The sequence below is a fragment of the Phoenix dactylifera genome, chromosome 5 (genome assembly GCF_009389715.1).
Source record: "Phoenix dactylifera cultivar Barhee BC4 chromosome 5, palm_55x_up_171113_PBpolish2nd_filt_p, whole genome shotgun sequence".
Taxonomy (NCBI): domain Eukaryota; kingdom Viridiplantae; phylum Streptophyta; class Magnoliopsida; order Arecales; family Arecaceae; genus Phoenix; species Phoenix dactylifera.
The window spans coordinates 6,359,832-6,386,565 of record NC_052396.1 but is presented as its reverse complement, the minus strand read 5'-3'; the positions used below and the strand labels follow the sequence as shown (position 1 = coordinate 6,386,565).

The 26,734-nt window shown below is 40.2% G+C and overlaps 2 protein-coding genes across 2 annotated transcripts; one reads left to right on the top strand and one right to left on the bottom strand.

Annotated features, from left to right (window-relative positions):
- The first annotated feature begins 2,960 nt into the window (after nt 1–2,960).
- Nucleotides 2,961–8,816, top strand: LOC103716882 (cytochrome P450 704C1-like). Its single transcript, XM_008805069.3, has 6 exons — nt 2,961–3,355; nt 6,816–7,031; nt 7,195–7,479; nt 7,553–7,888; nt 8,004–8,207; nt 8,518–8,816. The coding sequence occupies exons 1-6, from the start codon at nt 3,056–3,058 to the stop codon at nt 8,695–8,697; spliced, it is 1,521 nt and encodes a 506-aa protein (XP_008803291.2). The 5' UTR covers nt 2,961–3,055; the 3' UTR covers nt 8,698–8,816.
- A 7,359-nt stretch (nt 8,817–16,175) lies between these two features.
- Nucleotides 16,176–25,873, bottom strand: LOC103716880 (copper chaperone for superoxide dismutase, chloroplastic). The gene is made up of 6 exons (XM_008805068.3): nt 25,553–25,873; nt 25,443–25,469; nt 22,903–22,975; nt 22,613–22,747; nt 19,835–20,055; nt 16,176–16,567 (listed from the first exon to the last, which is right to left on the bottom strand). The coding sequence occupies exons 1-6, from the start codon at nt 25,793–25,795 to the stop codon at nt 16,331–16,333; spliced, it is 936 nt and encodes a 311-aa protein (XP_008803290.2). The 5' UTR covers nt 25,796–25,873; the 3' UTR covers nt 16,176–16,330.
- Between the last annotated feature and the right edge of the window lie 861 nt (nt 25,874–26,734).

Here is a 26,734-nt window from a genome sequence, read left to right as displayed (position 1 = left end):
TAGATTGGATGGAATGCAAGATGGTCTTGGGCTTGGCCCTTGCCACTGGATACTATCCAATCATATGTGGCCCAAGCTCGACCCTTGACTACAAGTCAGTCTAAAATCAGGTTGGCCCAAGTTGGCATCTACTTATTTAATCTCGGATGACAACAAAATTGTTCCGATTAACGGTAATTAATGAGAGAAGAAATACAATAACTTAAAATGACGCCAATTAATACTTGTATTATTAGAAGTATAATATATTTTTTAGTTTATATTTCTAACACTTATTTCTGACAAATTTTAGCAACATAGCTTGGAATATTTTTTTTTTAATATAAAAAAAATATCTTTCTTCCTTTTTGAGAATTAGTATGAATGAAAGTCCAGCTGAATATTAAAGTGGAAATGGGACCAGACTCAAGTTTCTTGTATCAACACAAGATATTATTACCGGCATCCAAATTACAAGCAAGAAAAAGCAAACCAACTTGTTGAGCTTATGTGCGTGCTCGCTTCCATGAGCTCCTTGGTCTCCCTCATATCTCACAGATGGATGGGGCTAGAATCTCTTTTCACTAAGGATATATCAGCAACCTATATTTTGCTAGTCCTTGACTCAGCCATAGAAATTGACGAAATTTATCTTGGAGTAAATACTTCCATCGTCGCCATTATTCATCGAAGTCATCACCGGAGATGAAGGTTTGTCTTAGTTTGTTGGAGGCATTCTACTTGGCCGGCTTGGATTATCTTCGGCAGCGTACACGCCTTAGGACGAAAGGTGGGACCAGGGGCAGTCCCTGAAAAGCTCGGACCGGTTCTTGATCCAAGCAGGATGAGTTTGATGATACTCGATCTCAATTTCTATTACTGGATCGGGTTGGATCCTATTTATGTATGCACTTGTACCAAACCTGGATCCAGATTTCATATGTTTTATGAGACCAATGATGGAGTTAGGAGAAAAAAAAGGTAGAACCTGGTTTCTTCAGAACAATTCTTGGAGTTTGGTTTGATACCTCAAGCTTTTAGTTGGCCTTCACCGTCTCATCGTTACCTACACGCTTCAGCTGGCGAAAATAATTGTTTTATTTTTCTTTATCTAGATAAGCATTTTTTTTTTTTTTTTGATATAAACCAGATGAGCAACTTTTGGTTTTTTTTTTTAGTAAAAACGGCATTTTATATAGCTCTAACGTAAGTACATCCAGCCATATCAGAAGAAAGTAAAGAATACAGAGTAAGAGGTATCTCACCTACAGATGTCCATATAATCTTTTCGGAGTGGCAGACAACAAATGAGGCAATCTAGTCTGCTACGTTGTTCGCCTCCCGAAATACGTGTAAAGCCTGAAAGTCGCTCAGCTCCTGAGCCAACCTACGAGTATTGCGGATAAGAGGATGACCATCACCATATCTGTCCACTCTCCGAACCCAGTCAATCACAACAGAGGAGTCCCCCTCAAGGCATATATGCTCAGCACCAAGTACCCGCCTCGCATAGGATATCCCTCCCAAGCTGCCCGCAGCTCCGTCCCAACAACAATAAGTCCAGGCGTACGACGGCCATCAGCTACTATCATCCTTCCGAGATGATCTCTGATCACAAAACTAACTCCTCCGGACAACTCGTTCACTGACATACTACCATCAAAGTTTACTTTGAGATAACCAAGGGGTGGGGGTATCCAAGAAACAAGAGCAAACCTGGGCGCTGTGATAGCGGAAAGAGTACCCCAAATGTCCCTGGCCATCCCAGAACAGAACCTCGCGGCAACTATAGTGATCTCCCTCACATGACATATAACTCTGTCCACCACCATCCTTGGGGGTAACCTTCTTCCCTCGAACAGGCCAGCATTCCTGTCCAACCAAATATAATAAGCCAATATGCCCAACGAATCCCCGCCTCAATAGTACTAGACCTCCGCATGGAAACTCTCAGCCAATGAATCAAATACTGTACCAACTCGATTGAGTGGAGCAGTAGGTTAGGTGATCTCCTCTAAATCTCCCTGGCTCTGGGACACGGCAGCAGAACATGATCAATAGTCTTCTCGGTATCTATGCACACCTCACAACCCTGAGTGATCCTTACCCTTCGCCTTGCTAACAAGCTCCTGGTCGGTAAGCAACTCCATGCCATCTTCCAGATGAAAAGCTCCACACGCGGGTGAATCCGCATCCTCCAAATCCATCCCCCCTCTATCTACTGGCCTGACTCTCGACTCATCAGCAGGTGAATATCCCTGGCGCGCACCTGCGCCTCCATGTCGGCATCCAGACTAGTCGTCTGGCCTCTTCCGGGCAAGAACTGGTAGAGCCAGGACCATCTCTGCTACCTGCTCCCCAAAAACCTCCCGAATCAACCCCTCTCTCCATCGGCCTCCCTCCGGCTCCATCAAATCTCTAACCCTGAGGCCGGCTAACCGCGTCGTGTCCACCGTCACTGGCAGCCTACTGATCGGCTGCTCTGTCACTCAACTATCCTTCAGCACATTTATGGACCGACCATCATTGATGGCCCACCTGATTTAGCCCATCTGACCATCACCATGGCCCAGCCTACTGGTATCGTCTTCTCCTCAGCTCGTTTCCTGCTGTCATTCTCGGTGTCTTGAAATTTTCACTAATTTAGGACAAAGATCCAAATAATGCATTCGAAAGAGACAGAGAAACTAAACGCACCGATTCGGCCACGGTGATCCTGATGGGCACCGGTGGCGTGGGCGAATGACACTCCTTGCTCCGAGACATTTCTCGGAGCCGGAATGGCGACGCAAAACAAAAGTAAACGGACACCGAGAACAACAAACCGGCGTTTCACCAAAAGCGATAATAACGCGATCCCACTAAAGTCCATACGTATGTTGTTCTATTGCGTCCTGGGTGACGTGTGATAAATGTGGCAGCGTCATCGAAACAGACGAGAAACGTAGTTCCAAAAATCTAATAAAAAGCCTTGGTACTCCAGAGCCAAAAAGATGCCCTTCCCTATAACATAGCTCCCACTCAGTTGCCAACTACGATCCCATCCGTCCTCTCTTCGCTACCCCTTAGAAGGGCCATGGATTTCTCTTCCGATCTTGCATCTCTCTCTGCCACAGTCGCCCTCGGGCTGCTCGCACTGTATTGTGTCTCGAGAATCTTCCGAAGAGGTAGCAGCCATGGGAAGAGATACCCTCCGGTCGTTGGCACCGTTTTCCATCAGTTCTTCAACTTCCGCAGGCTCCATGACTACCACACCGAGCTTTCTCGCAAGCACATGACCTTCAAGCTACTTGCGCCTTTCCGCCAGCAGATCTACACCACCGATCCAACGGTCATCGAGTACATCCTCAAGACCAACTTCCCAAACTATGGCAAGGTATCGCCCGTAATATATTTCTTTTTGGAAGAAATGGTTGGCCACAGACCAACAAGCTTTATTCTGGCAATAGAAGCTAGGTAATGGAGTGCAAAAAATGAAGTTCCTACTGTTTCAAGCCTAGGTCTATGTTTCCATCTTTACAGCAGTTTTTTTTCTTAGTAATATGGATGCTTGCTCCACTCCTCCCTGTGAAAGGAGGTTCTAGGTTTGGCTTTTGATGATCTTGTTCAAATATTTGACCTGGACAATTTCAATAGATGTTGCTCTCTCTCTGAATCATATAGGTAATTGTATTTATATCATTAGCTTCCCATGAAAGTGCATACAACCTCAGTTGCAGAAAATTTCATTGATTTCATACCTTATGGCCTTACCCAATCTCCCCAATAACTCAGGAGAGATCTTCAATTGGAGAAATAGGATGCCATTATTATGGTCTTGGCTACACCCACCCTCTGCATGTTTAGTGTCACTCTCAGTTCTAAAAATCTGAACAACATTTAAAAAACTGTATTTCCTCAAAAACAAAAACATAAACAAAAATTGTCCTCTTTTATAAAAGAATTTTTATTTGTTCTCCAAGTCCTCCTACGGAGGCACCCTAGGATGGGCGGGGACGTCCAAGAACTGACAAAAACATTTCAGCCAAATGGGACGAACATTAAAATTCAAAAGTAGAGAATATACAATCTAGAAAAGGAAAACAAAGCATAAAAATAAGGGCCGATAACATCAAGGAAGCAATTAGGCAGGCTGCTGATAGATTTCTGTCAATATTATGTCTGTGGCGATGGCTCATTAAAACATAGTCAATTTGCACATGATTTGACAAAAAAGGCAATTGGTTTGGCTAAGCTCATCAAAGTCTGAATTATTAACTTAGGAGCAAATTTAAACCCTATTTGGGATTGTCGTTAGTAGTAGAGCTTTTAATAAAAGAGTTATTTGTTGTTTGGTAATTATACTGCTAAACTACTATGGAACTTGTACATTTGTTTTTTGTAACCAAACTGAGAAAGTACTTTTAATACGGCAGATAATATTAAAAGATATTGCATAGTATTATATAATAAAATATAATACTGTAATATAATGTATCATAATATTATAATATTATGCAGTATAGCATAATAATATGATATGATATGATATGATATAGTTATGCATTATTCTATTATTATAATAACATAATATAATATAATAATGTAATAATATAATATAATATGATTCAATATATTAGCATGGGTATTTTGGTCATTACGAAATTTTTGTTAAACCAAAAATAGCTTCTCAAGTCTAACCAAGTAAAGGTTTCAGGGAGTGGAGCTTTTCCTAAGTAGATATTTTTCAAATTTTTTGAGAACCATAAAACACTTTTAATTTTTTTACAAACCACAAAATAGCTTAAAAGTGTATTTGGAGGGCTAAAAAGTGCCTCCAAAAGCATTACCAAATCGGCCCTATTCTACTTCCTTAGGAGCTTTTTCCGTAAAACCTACTATTCACCTATTTGTTGATCTAACTCCAGAATGGTCGGTTTAGATGATTTGATCAGGAAAAAAAAACAAATAGTATATGAATAATATTGTTGCTAAAGCCGTTTAGGTTTTTCATTAGATGATTGAGGTGTGATAGCGATCAGGTTGAGACAAACTGGTTGGTCTTATTATATGCGCTTCATTTTCAAATTTATCTTAATAACTATTTTATGTTCATATTCCTCCAAGAAAGAGGAATGATTATCTTTTTTTTTCCAAAAAGGTTAATAGATGGGATTAGGTAACCTTTTTTTTTTGAGTGAGTGATTAGGTAACTTATCTATGACAAACTGTCATTGCATATCTATCTATCTATCTATCTATCTATCTATCTATCTATATATATATATATATATATATTATCTTAGAGTTTAACTTACATAACCGAAGAGATCTGTCACTTTTTTTGGGCAATACAGTAGTTAGCTGCCACCATCCAAGAATGAACCGGGGATCTTTTTCCTAGGGAGTTCAATGCGAAAAACCAGCTGAGCTGATGATTGTTCTATAACTTTCTTGAATGACTGATTCATAAACTTTTCTATCTTTCTCGCTATATTTGCATAGAGATTTTTTATAAATACTGTTCTTTCTTAAACTTGCCAAGGATAAACTGTGTCTATATTTTTGGAGATTATCAAGAAAACTTTAGGAACAAATTCTCAAAAAAGACTAAATATTCAATGTTTCTTTTGGTGTAATTTAAAAGATTCAAGTCACTCTTGTTTTATTAAGAAAATCTATGGGTTTGATAATGATGATTTCAATTTTGATGGTTGAATAGCATGTGCTATTTCTAGTAATAGATATGTCACTTAATTGCACCGCTTGATGACTGGAAGAAGATGTTAACTGCAAACTTAGAGAACATCTCTTCTTCCGGCCAACAAAAGAAACACATAAGGCTTCAACAATATGGATTTGACTATTGGAATCATTGAGTCATACATTCAATGCTGTTTTGAGCAAGAATTTCCTAGCCTTTATGGCCATTTCCATCTAGACCACATGGATAATGTTGTTGCCGGATAGTGGAAAGGTCCGTACCCTTATAATGGGGAGGCCAAAACCTTTCCTTTCGAGGGCTCTTTTGTGGGACAAAACCGTGAGGAGGGCTCCGGCAGTGCCGATCCTCAAAGCGGACAATACCTTGGGAGGGACGCGGTCGCTTTCTCTGTCCAGGACCGGTGGGGATTATGCTGTTGTAGGAGGGCTCCGGCAGTGCCGACCCCCGCAACAGATGGCGCGCCAGGAAGGGGATGCCCCTTGCCTCAGGCTACCCTCTAGGCCTGGAAGGCTGTCCGGGTAAAAAACCGACACAGGACCTTCCCGCTAGGGTGTTATGTTGTGGGGGGGGGGGACATCCGAATTTAGTCCCACATCGCCGGATAGCGGAAAGGTCCGTGCCATTATAATGGGGAGGCCAAAACCTTTCCTCCCGAGGACCTTTTTGTGGGACAAAACTGTGAGGAGGGCTCCGGCAGTGCCAACCCCCAAAGCTGACAATACCTCGGGAGGGACGCGGTCGCTTTCTCTGTCCAAGACCAGTGGGGACTATGTTGTTGTAAGAGGGCTCCGGCAGTGCCGACCCCCGCAACAGATAATATAAACGCCACAATTTTCAAGATCAAACTCCAAATAATATAAGATTAATACTTGTCCTGGCACTACATTATTTACATTTGGTAAGCAATATTATGCAGTTTATGGTCACATAATTTTCCAAAATTCATTTGCAAGGAACTTATCAGTTACATGATACATATGTTCTTGATTCTATGTGACGTTCAAACTTAAACTGCTGCTCATCTAGGTCATAGTCCAAATTATATCAGATGAATTGCAGATCTTTTCACTAATTAAGAGATTATTTGACCAAATTGAAATGTACATGATAATTATGTGATAAGTTGTCACAGGGATTGTTTAACTATCAAAATTCGAAAGATCTATTTGGAGATGGCATCTTTGCAGTAGATGGTGATAAATGGCGCCACCAACGAAAGCTTGCAAGCTATGAATTCTCAACAAAAGTTTTAAGAGACTTTAGTGGTGCTGTTTTCAAAAGTAATGCAGCAAAGCTGGCTCATATAATTTCTGAAAGTGCGGTTTCGAATAAAAAATTGAATATTCAAGTAAGTTTCAACTTCATTGCATTTTCACATTTTGCTACTTCTATTTAACCAAGTCAAAGAAAGAAGATACCTTAATTTAGAAGTGCTTATGATTTCATTTTGACGAGACTAGGGAGGTTAACCTCCCCACAAAAAAGTGCTTACGATTTCAATATCTTTACAGGACTTGTTCATGAAGTCAACAATGGACTCTATATTTAAAGTTGGGTTTGGAACTGATCTTGACTGTTTGCATGATTCTTATGATGGAAGCATATTTGCAAATGCATTTGATGATTCAAGCGAGTTCATTATGCTACGTTATGTTAATGTCTTTTGGAAGATCATGAAGCTTTTGAACATAGGTTCTGAAGCGATACTCAAGGAAAGAATCAAAGTTGTCAATGATTTCATATACAAGTTGATCGATAAGCGAGCTGAACAATGTTCAAATGGAAGGAATGATTTAGTAAGTGGATACTGGACTAATATTATTTTAATACGAACTCATAGAAGTTAATATTGATCTCTTTCAATTACAGGAAAAGAAAGAAGATATCCTATTAAGGTTTTTGGAGGAGAGCAGGAGGGATCCGCAAAATATGAGCTATCAGTATTTAAGAGACATAGTACTGAATTTTCTGATCGCTGGTAAAGACACCACAGCGGGCACTCTATCATGGTTCTTCTATATGCTTTGCAAAAATCCTTCAATTCAAGAAAAGATTTCTCAAGAAGTCAAGGAAGTAACTGAAGCTAATGAGGATGCAAACTTCGATGAGTTTGCCAAATGTATTACCGATGAATCTCTTAACAAGATGCACTACCTTCATGCTTCACTCTCAGAAACCTTAAGACTATATCCTGCCGTTCCCTTAGTAAGTAAAAAGTATAAATTAACTTTATCCATATAAAGCTTAGTTATATACTGATTTGGTCATCATAATGCTGTAACGTGACAGTCATTCCTCTGAATTCTCTGCTTTGTTGCAGGATAACAAGGTTTGCTTTTCAGATGACATCCTTCCTAATGGCTTTAATGTGAGGAAAGGGGACGTCGTGTTTTATCAACCTTATGCAATGGGTAGAATGGAATACTTATGGGGCAAGGATGCCGAGTGTTTTCGACCAGAAAGGTGGCTCGACGATAATGGAACTTTCCAAGCTGAAAGTCCTTATAAGTTCACAGCCTTCCAGGTAAGAAAACAAGAGGGTAATGCAGAAATTTCATTCGTCCTTGAATCATTTGGGTAACAACTTGTCTCCGGCACTCCATTTTGGTCGTTTGATTTGCCATTGGACTACTTTATGTTTAAATAATTTTCATTAGTCTAGTTTTTGGCTTTATAGACGGTCCACGGAATACATATGCCTGAGATAGTCCCTGAATGAAGATTTTGATTGTTTAGTTGCATGTTTTTGAGTTAATCAATCCAGTTGCGGATTTCATGCCAAATTAAGATCTTGATTGTCATAACTAACTTCTGAAATTCTCGTTTGTATGTAGGCTGGTCCAAGAATTTGTTTGGGAAAGGAGTTCGCTTATAGACAGATGAAGATATTTGCAGCTGTCCTCCTCCGCTTCTTCATATTCAAGCTTGGTGACGAGGGAAAGGTTGCCCATTATAGGACCACCATAACCCTTCACATTGATCAGGGTCTCCATCTTCATGCTTTTCTAAGATGAAAATACATAGAGTAATGTTATTTGGTGTACTGGTAATTCTGTTATGGAGAAGGAAAAAGTGACCAGAATATAATTAAGTGTAAAACGTCTTCGCCGAAATCCTTGCATGAGTTTGTTCATGTACTTTCCACCAAAAAAAGAGTTTGTTTGTGTGCTTGGTATATAAAAATGTTAATGCATAGCAAAGATTTGCCCATTTTCCATGACACGTAAACCGCATTAGCCTTGGATCTCGTGACGACCTTAGGAAGAAAATTATTAGTCCATAACATTCGATCATTGGTTCGCTAGCCATGTTGGCCAGGTAATCTGCTTTCTGGTTGCCCTCAGGAATCATATCGGCCATAGCAGTATTCAGTGCATGAATATCCGATAGATATGGATGAGTTGGAAGATCTTCCGGATCCTCCCTTGGACAATGAACCAACTGGACAAGAGCTTGGTGGTCACACTCGACCATTTGATCAGTTCTGTTGAGAACCCATCTCAAAAGCTTGAAGATAGACATATAATAGGAAGGTGTGGCTGATAATGCTGCATTAGTTAAGGTAACTCTACCACCCCAAGAAAGAAGCTCCCCTTTCCATGTCACCACTAGTGAGCTTATTTTTTCCAGCAATGGCAACCAAAAATGTTTCGGGATCTTCTTACCATAGAGAGGCAAACCTAGATAAGTAAAAAGGAGAAAACCTAGATAAGCAAAGTTTGATGCTTTCTCATCCTCTATATCAATGCACAGTATCATGCTTTTTTTTAGAAATTAATATGTAATTCCTAAGATTTTTTAAAAACAGGGTGAATTGTCTTGGCTGCCATAAGATTTTCTCTCTGTCCGTGTCATCCACAATGTACAGGCTTTAAATGATTTTGAAACTCGGATTAATTCTGACGCCTTCAATTTGCCCAACTGTACTGGCCTGTTTAAAAATTTTGGAGAGCATCTGTAACTAGAATGAAGAGAGTTCGCAATAAAGGTTCACCTTGTCTAACTCTTGTTTACATTTAATCCATTTTGCCAAGGGACCCCTCACCAAAATTGCTATAGAGGCCAAGGAGAGGATAGTGAGCCAAGCTGATCCGTCTGATAGGGAAACCTCTAGGTTTGAGCACTTCAAAGAGCGAATCCCAATTATATTTGTCAAAAATCTTTTTAAATTTTAGCTTGCAAGTAAAGAGATTCTCAGAACGTATAGTGCGGAAGCGGGGTTGGGTAGGGAGGAAGATGAAGTGGTTGATGTATTTGTGGGATCTGAAAGTAGAGGCGGAGATGCAGGTTTTGTAGATGTAGATGCAGAAGTATTGTAGGAACTGGAAGAAGGTGGAAAGCATAATGAGCTAGGAAGTAACAGAGGATAGGGTAGAATAGGAGGCTGAGTAGATGTAGACTTCTTAGCTTCAGAGAAAGGGAAGTGAGTTTCATCAAATTTCACATGTCTGGACACAAAAACTCGACCATTTGTAGGACTATAGCATCTGTACCCTTTATGAGAGGTGGAATAGCCTAAGAAGACACATGGTGTGGATCGTGGCTGAAGCTTACTGGTGGTGTATGGTTTAAGCCAAGGAAAGCACCGGCATCCAAACACTTTGAGGAACCCATAATCCGGGACCTGATGAAATAAAATTTCATAGGGGGATATGTGGTCCAGGGATTCAGAGGGTAGTCTGTTTATTAAGAATGATGCAGTAAGAAGAGCCTCAACCCAGAAATGTGAGGGCATGGAAGCTTGAAGGAGCAGACTGCGAACCATCTCAATCAGGTGCCTGTGTTTGCGTTCCGCGATCCCATTCTGTTCTGGTATGTATGGGGAAGAGAACTGCTGAACAATCCCATGTTTAGAGCATAAGGTATGAAACTGATGATTCTGAAATTCTCCTCCGCCATCAGAGCGAAGTTTTTTAATGGATTTAGAAAGCTGATTTTCAGCCATTGCTTTAAAGTGGACAAAGCAGGAGAACACGTCTGACTTAGCAACAATGGGGTACACCCAATTAAATCTTGAGTGGTCATCAATGAAGACTACATAATATCTGAAACCTTTCCCTGAAGACATGGGTGAGGGACCCCAAACGTCTGAATGGACTAAGGCAAGAGGTTGCCTGGTATGCTTCTCTGCAGCTTGAAAAGGTAATTTGTGGCTCTTTGATTGATTACATGTGACACAAGATGGCATCTCTGAGTAGGGCACTCCCTGCAGCCTGCACACTTGTGATACGGTAGCAGAATTGGGGTGGCCTAATCTGTGATGCCAGAGGACACTTGAGTTTGGTGAAGCCTGTAGTGCTGTTGTAGAGGCAGTGAAGGGTTTTGTGGTCGTTGTGGAAGATGAAATGGAGTAGAGACCATCAGTACACTGACCCTGAAACAGTGTCTGCCCTGTTGTCTTGTCCTTAATCACACATCCACCCGAGTCGAAAATGACAACACAATCATTATCAACAGCTAATTTATGTACTGACAGAAGATTGTGTGAAATTTGTGGTGAATGAAGCAATTGAGAGAGGCGAAAACTGTGAAAGTCAGTAGTAATCGTACCAGAACCGGAATGGGTAATGGGAATCGAATTGCCATCACCTACTGAAATCTGATCTGTACCGGGGAATGGTGATGCATTGTGAAGAGCAGCAGGGTCAGCTGTAATGTGGGAAGACGCTCCACTGTCGATGATCCAGTTTCTTGTTTGTGTGGAGGGAGGTGCTGTAAACAGCGCCTGATGGGTTGTATCTGGAGGGGAATACTGAGCATTTGGGTATAGGCGGAACCAGCAATTTGAAGCTGAGTGCCCAGTCTTCTTGCATATTTGACACTCAATGAAGTTTGAGTTGTTACGCCCGGACCGTCCACTTCCTTGCCATCCTCTTCCCTGCCATCTGCCTCTATTTTGGTCATAGGACCATCGTCCACGTCCTCGGGGGAATTGGTTTCTTGAGTGGCCCCTTCCACGGACAGCAGAGAGAGCAAAAGACGACGCTGTACTAGAATGCTGTGAGTCTTTGTTAAGCAGGATAATTTCCTCACTATTCAATAATGCATAAAATTCATCTAGTGGGAGAGAGGAGGATCTAATTCGGATAGCAGTAGAGAAGGCGTCGTAGGCCGGTGGAAGACCATTTAGAATGTAGAGGATTATATCTTCTGATTCCATTGTGGAACCGGCTGCTGCCAGGGTATCTACCTTTATCTTGATCTCTCCCAGATATTGTTGCATGGATTTCTCATCCTTTTTCAAATTGTGGAGCTCATTCTTAATTTGAATGATGTGTGATCTGGAGGCAGAGTTTAGCCTTGTTTCTAAAGCAGACCAAATTTGAAAGCTATGGTCTAAGTTTACTACATGGTGCAGAATAGCAGGGGAAATTGTTGAATTAAGAGCAGTGGCTAAGAACTGATCAGTCAGAAGCTAATTATCATATTCTTCTGAGCTGCTGGAAGGGCCTGAGGGAGGTTTACATACAATTGATCCATCGAGGAAATCGAAAAAACCTGATGCTCGAAATACCCGAGAGATCTGCGATTTCCATGTAAGGTAGTTGTCCGATGCAAGTTGAATGGAAACAAGAGATGTGATTCTTGTAACCAGGAACTTGAGTTTTGGAGAGAATATCGAGTCGGATGAGTGTTGAACTTCTTCCGATCGAACTGAGGATGTCATTGACTCTTCTGCAGTGTCTGCTGCTGAGAGTAGTTACTTGGGGTGGGATATAGAGATTCGAGTGATAGTTGGGAAGGAGGGTGGGAATTTGATGGAAGGGAGGACCGCCTGCTCTGATACCATAAAGAGATTCTCAGAACGTATAGAACAGAGAAGAGCTGAGATGAAAAGAGAACTGATGTATTAGGCTTCTCTCACTAAAACATTATATTTCTCTCACTGGCATGGCACGAGCTACAGTGCTCGGCTACAGTGCCTTGCTTCAGTAGAAAATTAAACAATGCTTACAGGAATCAAGTATTTATAGACTTGTGAAGAGCTGCCCTGCTGAGTCTTGCTCTGGAAGAAACCTGGTAGCTTGCAGGGGAAGAAGACAAGCTTGGTATCTTGCTGAGGAAGAAGAAGAAGCCAGCTGTGGTGGAGTGCCAGCTGTCCAGCTGAGTAGAGAATTCTAGAATCAATCTTCAGCCGGCTGTGTTGCTGAGATGATGATAGTTGATGGCAAGCAATACCTTTATGACCGATTCTGATGAAAAAGGCAAGCACCTTATGTGCAGACAAGAAGTTTTCAATAATAGAGCATCCTTGATGAAAGCAGATGGAGAATCGTTCATCAGAACTGAAAAGAATCTAGCCAATCTGACCGCTAGAATCCTTCAGATGATTTTGTATAGACTATTTAAGAGATTAATCGATCTCAAGCCATGATTAGCAAGCAAATTATTTATCTTTAGAACGAGAGAAATGAAGGTGCCGCGCATTGAGACATGTTGATTCTTTAGAAAAAAGCTGACTCACATCAAGATACAAAGCTCATATAGTTGCACACTAAATATATAGAAATCCTTCAAATTACTTATGAGATTGTTCAGTTTGTTGAATAGCTTAACATGTATGCTTACAAACCACTATCTTCTATAAAAGATTTTTATTGCTCTTTTGTTTTGTTTTTTTTTCTTGCAAATCTTCTGTAAACTCTCCCTTTTCCAATAAAGGCCGGGTCTCTTTGCCTCCCTCTTCATATTAGAGAGAGAGAGAGAGAGAGAGAGGCAAAGTTAAATCTTGTTAGGTGTGGATCTCCGAAGTCTCCCAAACGAGCTATTAGATCATCTTTAATGAGGCTTCAGTATTTTTGGAAAAAGTAGGAGAATCCATGCATCAGGCCTCGGAGCGAGCCTTTTAGCTATCCAAGGAAAAAATTGTATTTCGTATCTTCTCCAAAGTGAAATGCTGCATGATAAGAGCACTAAGATTTCGATACGGCCCGGTGAAAGCAACAGCATCTGGTCTGTAGCCTTCTCCGACCATAACATTATCATCGGCATCCTCGACACCGAAATCTGGCCCGAACGCCCAAGTTTAGCAACAGGAGCCTACAAGATGGGCTGGGGTGGTTTCACTTCAAAGCATTGCAAGAAAAAGATCGTCGGCATCCTAGATTTTTTACTGCAACTACGAGGCCTCCGCGAGGGCCATCAACGAGAAGAGAGAGTTCATCCCCCTGGTACCAGGAGGACGAGCACTGGACCTACGCGGCACCATGGTCGCGAGCACACCCATGCGAGGCGCCAACCTCCTGGGATGCGGATAGGCGTTGCACGCGTTGGGACCCATCAACCTCGCCAACATGGCCCGCTGGATCTCTCCTGTCTACTGTTAGCTAGCCTAGGGGATAAGTTTGCGTGGTGTGTATCCTTTAGTTTATATGGATGGGCGGCAGTTGTAGTATCCTTTGGTTTATATGGGCGGCAGTTGTTTTTGTTTCCATATAGTCACATAGTCCTTTCCTTTTGTTTCTATTTTGGCTTATACATAGCTAACATATAGCTATCTTCTCTGTTTTCTCGTAAATTTGTTTGGTTACAACTGACACCTGCTGGTCTGGATGACTCTCTACTTTTTATAACTTACCCTCTTTGTAATTACCATTTCTTTTAATAAAGTCTTGGATGATTTTTGCCTCTTAGACCCGAGGTCCCGAGGCCGCTGGGGATGTTGGATCCACAAGTAGTGGGTGAAAAGATCATGATATGTGACTGTGGCATCAGCCCACAGGTGCAGAAGGATCGAGAGGGGAAGGATGCCAGCGGAATTGTCATGATTCTAACCAACGTAGCTGCTGCTAGTGGAAAGAAGCTTGGGGCTGATATAGCCACCACTTGCCGACGGTCGCCGATGGAGAGGCTGCCGGACAGTAGGATTGGCTCTCGTCCAACTGCGATTCTGACAAATTTGGTAGTGGCATTCTCCTCCAAAGGGCCGAATATCATCACTCTGGAAATACTCGAGCCGGATGTTGTGGTGCCGGGCGTGAACTTTCATGCAGCCTGGAGTGGTGATGCTAGACCGTCAAGCTTGCTTGCGGACCACCAGCGAGTCAGGTTCAGCTTCATATCAAGGAGCTCGATGTCGAGCCCGCATGTCAGAAGGGTTGCTGCATTGCTCAAGGTCAGCCAACTACCATAAAATCAGCTCTCATGACCACTGCCTATATTCATGACAATACTTTTAGAGCTCTAAAGGGATGCTGCAACTATTGCACATTCGAACCCCTGTAGACCTTGACTTTGCCTACAAAATTAGCCTGGGAGATTAGTTGGGATTTTCTCTGCACTCAGAAACTGACACCATTGCAGCTAAAGGTATTTATATACCAAGTCCTTCAACCGGACCTGCAAGCACTGGCTGCGTCTAGAAAGCAACCAGCCCCTGTGTTAACACTGCATAACTGTCACAAATGTTTGCCCTCCAATCTCAACATACCACGACAGGTTTACGCCCTTCCGGGACGTGGATGTGGCGGTAGGGCCAAATACCATGCACTTCACTCACCAGAGATGGAAGCGGTCTTACAAAGTCACCTTCAGAATAAAATTCCCCCCTACCAACACTTGATTTCAAAGCTCTGATATGGAGTGATGGTATTCATTTAGCTCGGAGTCTAGTTGTAATAACATGGCTGACACTGAAATAAACCATTTCCCAAGTACCGGTTAGAAAGACTGATCAATGGTAGCTATCAGAACCCTGCTATTTGGCACGGCTGGTGCCTTTTTGTCGTGGCAACCTAAGTGAATAAAGGTGTGGCTTGGAGTCATGCCGCAGCAAGGTGCCCCCGGTTTGGTCCGATGCTCGGATGGCTAGACGAGATGCAAGCGTGCGTGGACTTGGGCCAAGGCGCACACAAGGCATGAATACATAGGCATATGAAATGCCTATCCGGACCTGTGCCGCGGAGCTTCCTTAAGGGCTATATAAAATGCTGTTTTCACCCAAAAAAAAACAAAAAAAAAAAAAACACCCAGGTGCAGATAGAAAGACTAACCTGCTGGACGATATCCAGTGGTTGTCCAAACAACCCTGCTACAGTGTTGCATGCGATTGCTCCTGTCCAAAACTCAGACCAAGCGATTTACGGCAGTTCTAGAAAGTTTCCAATGGTTGAAGGAGTTGTCAATTGCATACAAATATCCCTGCTTGCAGGCTCTCTGGTAAGCAATGTGAGTGTATATCCTAGAGTGAGATTGTGAGAGACTTTGGGGCAGATCTTTTGGGCTTAAGAAATTTCAATAAAGAGTTGGAATGATTAATTTTATGTTCTGGTGTGTTTGGCTCCACATTGCTTTGAGCGACAGCCCTCAGTGCAAAAATTCATGTGCAAGTTTTGGCCCTGTGACAGTAGCCATGGTGAAGGGCAAGAGAATCATCCATGAGAATCATCCATTAAGTAGAAGAGTTTGGTCTACCTAACAAAATTTTCTCACTTATCAATGGAAATCTGATGAGTTTGTGAAGTTTACGCTGTTTAAATTACGAGTCAATAAGTAGCAGTTGATCCAAAGCTCGTATTTATTTAGCAGAATTTGTCTCCTCGTTTGTAGGTAAGTCGCGAAACAGCAACATATAAGAAGGAAAAACCTCAAAAAGAGTTAAACGTGTCCAGCATAATCAGCCACAAGACCTAACTATTTGAACAAAATCTAGCTTGACTCCCATATGGTTACACCGTCACAGGTGCAGATCCTTTTGTAGTTCTCACCAACTCCCGCACTTCTTGCTATTACTGCAGCTGCAATGCCCGAGTCTGATTTGTCCTCGGTTTCATAAACCACAATGGCACGACCAATAAGATCAGCAACTCTAATCATCTGTTTAGCATCCATGAAGTGGGCTTCACCTGTCTCATTAGCTTCCAATGTTCCCAGGTCACCCAGTGGCTGTACATAACAGAGAACTGATCAGCAAGTGACCTACGCTATCAATACTTTTGGCAAGGGGGACAAATCAAATAGATCAATAATTTAAAAAGAAAATGTAAATTGAAGTGCTTAAATAAAGCAAGTGATCGTTTAGAATCTATTATTGCCTGTGATGACATGCAGATCTATACATGATCAAGACACCATCATTATGCAGAATCTAGAAGTAAATGGTTGATTTTCTATTTAAAAAGACATAGGAGAATAAAAAGATATAAGAGGGAAGTTCAAGATGTGGTATGGTGGTTAAGGTACTTCCCTTCTCGCAGATTATGGCTTGATGTGATCACACAAGAGGGGCGGAGAGAGGTTTTTCATCATGTTAGGTTAGTGCGGATGACAGCATTTATAGTTTCCAGTGTACCTCTATTTTTCTTGTTCTTTTCCCTTTCTTTTCTTTTAAGAGAGAGAGCAGGGGAGGAGGGGTTAATCCAACTTGCTCACAAAATAGTCGGACAAATATAACGTCAACCCCTCAAATGAAGACTGCTCACATGAATGTCACACTTAAAAACACCAAAAACACGCTGCTCCACTTGGTCAGTTTTCACTGCACCACCTTTAACAAGTGAATGAACATTTTAATAGTGACCTTAATGCCTGTCCTGTGAGCTTCTCATCTCCTTTGCAACGGTTGTTCAACGGAAGATGCTAGAAATACAAAGCTAAAACTCTACATGGAAGCTTCAATTACTAGTTTGAGTTCCAAAAATCCTATGTCCTGTGGATCTAGCACTCTACTGCACAGATATAACCTTACTACAGACAGCATAAGCCAAATAGCCAAACATGGAAGATGCTGCACTTGTAAAAGACCTAGATTAACAAATTCATCAAGACACATTCATATAAATCATGCTGGAAGCGGAACAGATTGCCACTCCTTTCTCTGTAATTTCTCTTTAAAGTATTACCAAAAGGCTTCCATTTTGTGCAACATAAACTCCCAGTCCTAAACCAGAACCCACAAGAGCATCTTCCCCTCGCTACACCACAATCCAAACACCACAAATTTATAAGAGAGAGCCATTTTAACTAAAGCATTTGTCTTGTCATCATTTTCAAACAAGTTAGTAGATCTTTTGGTAGATATAACTAGCACATTGTCATTTCACAATATACTTAATCTTCAAGAGAAATAGCCTCAAAATATCATGAAAAACTAGTCCAAATGTTTTCTGTTTCTCTTCTCTAGGTAATCATAATGATCATTGTAACATTACTCATAGCAGCTCTTCCATCATGTGGTCTGGTTCTAATATTTTCACATGGGTCCCCCAGAGAAACCTTATGAACCCAATATAAACTGCTGTTCCAGCACCTCTGCTGGGCTCACTTGCCACCTTCAAAGAGCACACACCACAAGAGTTCAATATGATTCAACATTATCTGTCTTCCCTAGGTATTCATAATGATCATTGTGACATCACCCATAGCAGCTCTTCCATCATGTGGTCTTTAAATGGTTTTAATAATTTCACGTGGGCCCTCCAGATAAACCTAATGACCCCAATCCAAACTGCTGCATCAGCACCTCCGCTGGGCTCACTTGCCACCTTCAAGCAGCCCATACCATAAGAGTTTAATATGACTCAACACTATCTGTTGCACTATTTATTAATTGAGGTTTTGAAGGACCACACCCTTTTAGCCCATAACACTTCATAAATATGTTTTCCACAGATTTCACTCCTTGCATCGGAAAGCATCAAGTGTAATTACAAAAGTGAGAATTGGATTCAGCCACCCCTCATGTTCCTTAAGCACCATTGCCATTAAAATGTGTTAACTATCATCCTATTGGACTACAGGTAGTAGTAATTTTCAATTATATATCAATGTCAGTGTAAAACAGGCGCAATTTGGGCTAATTTTCAATTATATATCAATTATATATCAACTCAAGCTGAGCCAACCTGATGTATGGGTCAGAGTGTGTAAATACCTATTTAACAATGGGCCCTTGGTTTAGACCAAAACCAAGTCGGAATGGTTCAGTGATAAACCCCCTCCCCTACCCTCCGGTTAACTTATAAAACCAACCCGGTTCGCTTATTAAACCACCCCCACCCCTAGTTTATCGCTTATTAACCCCAACCGCCCTCCTGCTCGCAAGTCACGATGGCTCGAGAGAGCGCTCTCCTCCCCTACTCATGACCCCCCCCCCCCCCCCACACACACACACACAAAAAAAACTGCTCACAAACAATAAGACCTCCTCTTCCCCCACTCCACCATTGCCAACGTCGGCCAAAAGAAGAGAATAGCCCCAGGAATCAATAAAAAAACAAGTGCTCAGTTTCATTTCAGATCAGTGAATAAACCGAAAGAAGAGACGTTTCTCGCTCGGCGCCGCACTATGCTCCGCTTCAACAAATGATAGTTTTCGGTGGAACCGGTGAACCACGCGAGGGACCATCTTCAATGGTTTGCATGTAAGCAGCAGCAACATCTGAATCACAAGGGCTAACTTCTCCAACCTTCGGTCTCTTTCATGACAAAGAATTTGAAGAAACCCTAGCCCCAAATCCCCACCAAGGTCCTCCTCCTCCGACCCTCGAGCAGTTGAGATGAGGCCCTCCTGCTCCACCTCAGCCTCTTTCACAGACTGCTCGTCCCCCAGCTGATGGCGACAGTGGAGAGAACCATGGGCTCCCTTGCCGTTTGTGAATGCCGATGAGATTGAGGAGTGCTCACCTTATTTCTTCAAATTTTAAGTTCCTCTCTCTCTCTCTCTCTCTCTCTCTCTCTCTCTCTCTCTCTCTCTGTGTTAGGGTTAACGTCTTCCTCGGCCCTCCTCATTTCTCTCTCTCCCTCTTTATCACTCTCTCTCTCTCTCCGCCCGCTAGGGTTAGGGTTAGAGTTTCCCACAGCTCTCGCCCCCCCCCCCCCAAACCCCCCCACCCTCTCTCTCCCTCTTCCTATTTCAATATGCCTCGGAACTGTATGGTATTGGACCTATACCATACCAAACCAATCACCGGCTAGTACAATCTCCGAAATCAGTTCGACAAGCCTTGATCCCAACTAATATAAAGTAATAGAGAAGTCCTAAGTTCAATATTTAATGAAACCAGTTGTAGGAAACCATGGTAGAATAGTGCACCATAAATACATGCACCACTCACCTGCCCTTGAACACGTACACACATGTAACAATTATGGTTATTAATACCTCTAACAAGGAAATGTTTGCACACACAAAATAAGCATGGTAGGTGATACCTTTTGAGAGGTATAATCTGGTGGATTGAACACTTTCCCAGTGCTTGCTGCTCCTCTAGTCAAATCTCCAAATTCATTTATGGACCACCCATGCTTACCAGGTGATAAACCACTAAAGCTGGCTTCAATTCTGGCCAATTCCATGTTCACCTGAGCCAAGCGTACAACACCATATATGATAGGACCTTTGAACTCAGCAACAGCTGCAGAAACTAAAAAATCTACAAAATAACAGTAATTAGTCAGTCAGTTCAGGTAAGAGTGCAGGTAAAAATTATCAAATGTATTAAAGTAAATGTATAGTTTCCACATCAACTAGTAATTTGCAACATTTTTGGTTTGAATACATTTTGAATAGCATGTTTTCTCAATAGGAAAATACAGGAATACTATCACTATTAAGGCAAACATGCCAATAAGCTATAGGAGATCAAATCAAAATGAAAGACTGAATTATCTTTATATACAAGGTTATGTTTGTGCAAAGAGACACTTCGATTTGGCCAATAACACTTAAATTAGGAGTAATGCCAGAATATTCAGACCTTCACATGCTCTGGATGCTTTAGATACACACAAATTCTTTTAGAAAGGATCCTAAGTATGGCCAACTAGTAATGAAACTATAACCATAAGCCTTTCCCAACTATTTGGGTTGGTTTCATGAACCAACATTTGCAATCATTCCTATCCAGGTACCATAAGTCCTCACAAATCCTTAATTGTAACTGCTATCGTGTTAGGTCAGGTCTTCCCTCCCATCCCCCCTCCCTCTCTACTTGTAAACTATTCTAGCCCTTCTACACAAACTAGATAACCTCTCAATAACAGACTCTCCTAAAATCTTTATTGCAAATGCCCGTATCATCTCAATGAATTCTCCATTAGTTTATACTGAATTTCGTGCAAACACCTCCTTAAATATATTCATCTCAAACACTAAACCTTGCTAGTTTTACTACATCCATCTTGATATTCAAGTTTGTTCTATGTTCGTCTAACTTTCCTAGGCTCTCTTTGTTACTCAATTCTCAAGTCTACAAAATGACATACCTTATTAGCATTTACGAATTCCACTTTAGTCACCAAGGCATGTGTTGATTACATAATACTCTAGAAGCACTTTGTCACTTGATTTACCCAACTTTAATTATATTATACAAGTGTTCAACACATGCAACAAATGTGGTTTATTTTATTTTAGAGGAAAGAGGACTTGGTAATGGTAGTTATCGCATCAATTGTGATCATGAATGGTCTAGATTTGATAAACACATTCCACATTTTTGTTTAGGTATTTCTTTTACTTTCTTGGCCATAACAAGAGTGTCAATTTTAAGGGGTTTATAAACTAAAAACGAGCGTATTTACAAAAAGGGACATGACATGCAGTGATTAGCCTCACTGCACATGTCTGACCATGGGGACCATTTGCATTATATATGTCCTTCAACCCTCAAAGGAAGCAACCTGAAGAATCAGGGTCCTCAAGCAAATGCCCATGGCATTTCAATGAATTCAGTGCAACTCTAATGCCTCCTTGGATATGCTCATTTCACACATTAATCCTTCCTATTTTCACCACATCCCTCTAGACATTTTAGTTTGTTTTATGTTCATATTTGCTTTCTTGGTCCCTCTTTTTGCCCAATTGTCAAGCCATACAGCATTACATGCTTTATTAACATTTACAAGTTTCAATTGAATCACTAAGGCATGTATCTATCAAATAACCAGAAAAGAGCGTATTTGGAAGAGGGAAATGCAATGCAGAGACTTATGACACACATATAGCCATTTTGGGCATTTGCATTATACATAGTAGAGATATGCCTTTGTCTCTCCCTTTTTTGGTATGATAAAAAAACCAGTTACTCCATGATATCTCTTTGCATCGATCTTAAGTAGTGCCTTTTCATTTCCATTTCCTCTGAAATTGCATTCTATATTATTATTTTTCATCCTACTAATTTTTAGTCTCTTTTAAGGATTTTGTTCCATATTTCTAATTTGACATTTAACCTTCCTCAGTTGTCATCAAACAACAATAAATCATCTGCAAATAGGTTACATGACAAAATATCTTCCTTAAGTTATATTTTAAGTAAAGTAAATATATGTGCACTTGAGGCTGACCTCTGTGCTAAGCTCACATGATAAAATTCACATTCCTTACCACAACTAATTACGATGCTTTCTATCTTTGCATGGATGTCCTTCACAATGTCAAGGAATTGATTCGAAGTATCTTTCCTTCTTACTTCCCATCGAATTACTCATGCAGTATTGATGGCATAATTTTTTTTGGTTATTGAAAGCTTCATATCATGAACATTTCTAATTTATGGTGTAGCTACAAAACCAAATTAACAATTTTCTAATTATATGAAAAATGGTATTTAATAGACTAGCATATAAAAAGGTACCCTATTTCATGAATAATAACATGCTGGCCATACTGATATTTAATATTGACAATTACTTGAGACAAATCTTATATATGAAATAAACACGAAAAACTGGCTTGCTCTGATTATACATTTTTACAGAGATTAGTCCAACAATGCCAGAGGACAATATTATGTAACAACTAAACTACACAGGCTAACTTCATAAATACACATTTTGCAACTAAAGTTTAAGGAGCAGCAAAATTCAACAGAAGTAGACCATGAGAAATAGGGAAAAAAAAAGGATGGAAAGAAGGAAAAGATCTAGAACAAGTCAATTTTGAACTGTTGTTTCAAGGATGAGCATACAGAGAGTTCATATACCTACCATTAGGGTTGCCTTGGCCAATCAACCTGGCATGTCGACCTGTCTGCTCCAGAGCATCTACCATGACTTTCACTGGGAGAGTTCCAATAACTCTTACCACTTGATTACTCAAATCAATGTCAACCCCTTTTACTCCTATTTGCAGACAGTGTCATCAGGTCATGCAAACCAACGTTACAACAGATTAATCCCAGTAAATTAGGACATGTGACAAAAAAGAACAACTGAGATATAATCCAAATGTGTGACAAGATTGTATCAATACACTTTTGGTGTATATGATCACATACCACCAAGCTTTAGGAGCTTATCTTTTACTGCTGAAACACAACCCTCGCATTTCATATCCACCATGAATTCTGTCTGAAGTGATAACAAGAGATTTTCAATAAGAATAGGATAATTTGCATTATAAAATCCAAAAGCTATGCAACTTAAAATTTCACATAGAAAACTTTCTTATGCGATTGACCGTAATCTAACCAAAGGAAGTTGAAACTTGTTATAAATATAAATGAAGAATTCATCAAGGTCCACACATTAAAAAGTAGGAACTAAAGATCACATTGATATCGCAGTTTAAGAAATAAAATATAACGAAACAAAAAGGAGAAAACTCAAACTTGTGTTCACAAAGGATGTTGCCAATGACAAATGTATGAATGATATCTGGTTTATTTTAGAATCTGAGGTACAGATACCAGCTCTAGGAAGAAATTTAGATCATAGATGAAACTCTAACATCCTGTCCTAACTAAATTGATGCTTGATTTCTATGGCATGAATGCGACATGTGTTTTGTTATATTTTCATGTGTAACTAAAAGCAGATACCCACACTTGAGATCATCATGATGATGATAACTAAGACTCCAATCTTAAATTATAAGTTTTAGCCCTTTTATGAGGTGCTTGGATGCCCCACAAGTGCTACAAGAGGATAACCAACTAGGCCATCAGCATTTTAACTGTAAATTTAACTAGATAGGACTTCAAGGAGGCAGAAGATGGGCCGAGTACAAAATTAACTGTACTGAAAATTACATAATCCCCATATATTATGGAGGCTCTATATCATCATTTACAGTGATGATTATCATTTTAATACATGGATGCCATCGAAGAGTCTCTCTCCAATATTATTAACCCAGCCCCTCTTTGTCAGCTCCTTCTTTTATCTTTCATAAAGAAGCTCCAACAATATTATCCTCCTGAACATGCCTTGAGTATCCAAAACACTCTCTTAAAGGGATGCACCTTGTTCCTAAAGGAACAACAATTGCATTCCTGACTCTTTAAAATATGGCACAACCAAACAATCTCTTCTGTAGATATGGTACTTGCTTCCTATGACTTCTAAACCAATAGGCACCTTTAGCAAACTAGCGTAAATGAGCATTAGACCAAACAGACAAGTGGGTGGTACACATATTTTAAGTGTTTATTATTGAACAAGACAAAAAGGCCACACTGAATAGTAAATGTAAGTAAACACTCATACAAGGCACCAACCATTCTCTCCTTAAATTGTTTAACCAATGTATTTTATCAACTGTTCAACTGCATCATATTTTTTGATGAAGGATGTGTATTGCCTCCAACTCCATCATATCACAACTATAAATTTTAAGCCACAAGCCACTATGTCAACATAGAAAACAATGTTTAAAAATGATAAGAAACAATATTTAATGGAGGAAATGAAGAGATTTATACTGCCAAAGGTTTAAAAAGGCACGTGGACTGGGAGCAAAGAAGCAAGAGCATTGTTTCTTAAATAATACAACACCATAAATCTGTGGATCCTACTTTTGAAACCAAACTATCAAAACTATTAACTGGTAACAATTATCAGCACATCTACCTCTTGATCCTCCATTAATAAATTGATTTTTATTTCAAATATCCACACTAACCCATTCATTTGCCAATAACACGACCATGCATCACAAGCTCAATCAATCATTACGATCATTTAGCCTACTAATTACAACTATAAAGATATGCCTCTGTTCAAATTATGTGTGTTTGATTATTCATCTATATATATAGATAGACCTACATCCTTGTGCACATCTATATACGGTTTTGATGCTCAGTTCCTGCAAAATGTTAGCAAAAGCGAGGAGACAATTAAACAGTAAAACATTTTTCCTTCATAAATACAAAGAAAGTAACCTTTACAAGAAGCAATAGCATCTTCTTAAGATGGTTAAACTAAATATTCATTATATTTGAACAATCTCTCAGTGTTTTCAATTTCTTTTCTTGCATCTTTAACTACCAAGTGACCTTTGCCATCAAGGCAGTAACAAAGTGAAACCCTCACACTTTACTCCACCCCTCAATTCATTCGGTCACTGTCAACACAGCTAATCAGTCCCTGAAATGCGCACCATATAAATTAATACCCAGAGTAATACGCAGTTGCAAAATAATATCAATATAAACATCCTCAACACCTTATTTAAAATCCTATTAGTAACTCGATGTTAATGAAATAACTTAAAAATTTGTGCGACGGATAGTTTCTATTAAAATAAAAGCTTAATATGTTACCAAGAAGATGATATGGCTACATCAAGGACATGTCTATTTGCCCGACAAACGGTTAATAAGCAATCTACCAGAATTTCTTTTGGGAAATAGAGGGAATACAACAATCATTCGAACTGGAAAAATAAATACAAGAACCAGGAAAAACAGAAAAGACAAATCAATCTACCGGTATTTCTTTTGGGAAATAGAGGGACAACAACAATCTTTTCAACTGGAAAAATAGATACAAGAAGCAGGAAAAACAGAAAATACAAGAAAGCAAATCAACTTACCATCAACTCTGGAAGATTCCCATCGTGCTGGAAGAAAAAATCTAGAAAGAGTTAGAAAGAAAGGTCAAGGATTCATTGAGGAATTTAGATTGGGAGGAAAAAAGGCAAACCTGGTCGGAGGGCTGGAGGTCGGTCGCGAGGGAGTCCATGTGGAGGGCGGCCTGGGGGCGACTCGGGTTTTTCGGGCCGCCCAAGGTATTGGGCGTCGATGCGAGGCGAAGAGGGGCGAGAAGTGGGAGATGGGATTTGGGGGGGAGTTGAGAAGAGAAGGAGGAGGAAGATATAGTGACTGCTGCGATCGCGGCTGCTGGGAGGGCGGAGGCCGCGGTTAAGGTTCGAAGAAATGCTACCATCTTATTTTGAGGCTTTTTTCTGTCCCCAGCCTTCCCTTCCAAGGCCTTCAACCCCTTCCTATTTCTTGTTTTACTTTAATGCTACTTGCTACAAGAATAAAATAACGTTATATAATATATATTCTATCAAATATATATATATATATATAATATCTGGATAGACATGCCCCTTAGGTATGGGCCGGATATGGCTTAAGAAGCGGAACAGGAATACGGAATCCAGAAGCATCTCGATGGCGGGGAGAAATCGATAGGTCGGCATGGAAACTGGGAGCTTGGAATTTTTTCCCAAAGAGGCTCTGCCCGGGTATTGCCATGCCCCAAATCGTGAGCTCCATAACACGGTATAATGTTATAAAATAAATAATTTTTTATAATATTAAATTAATTTAATAAATAATTCTATCGATTATCATATGAAATCTAATGTATAATTCCGTGGCAACAAATAATAAAAATCATCAGCAACATATTTCGATTATTCATCGGATATTAGAAATGCACTAATAATTTCTTCGCTGGAACATCATTCCCAAACTATGGGACACTAATCATCATGCGGCTATGAAAAAGTCCCGCACACATACATCAATATAAATAAATAATTTTAAATAAAAAATGGTAAATAATCAATATTGTAATAAATATAAATATCATAAAATTACTTACCAACTATCCAATATATTATATATCGTCAAATAATTATTTTATTTACAAATAATTTATCATATACCATCAAAATGGATGTTCTATTCAACAGTGATATATTAAGTAATAATATATCTGTCATTTTCTGATTAGTAAAATTTGGATCCATCGTCAATCATCTTTTTGGCTTTGGACCATTGATGATCATGCTTCACCTTATGATTAATATACCATGCTTCAGCTCGTGGCATCAAATTATAATATCATGCTTCAACCTAAGGTTGACAATCT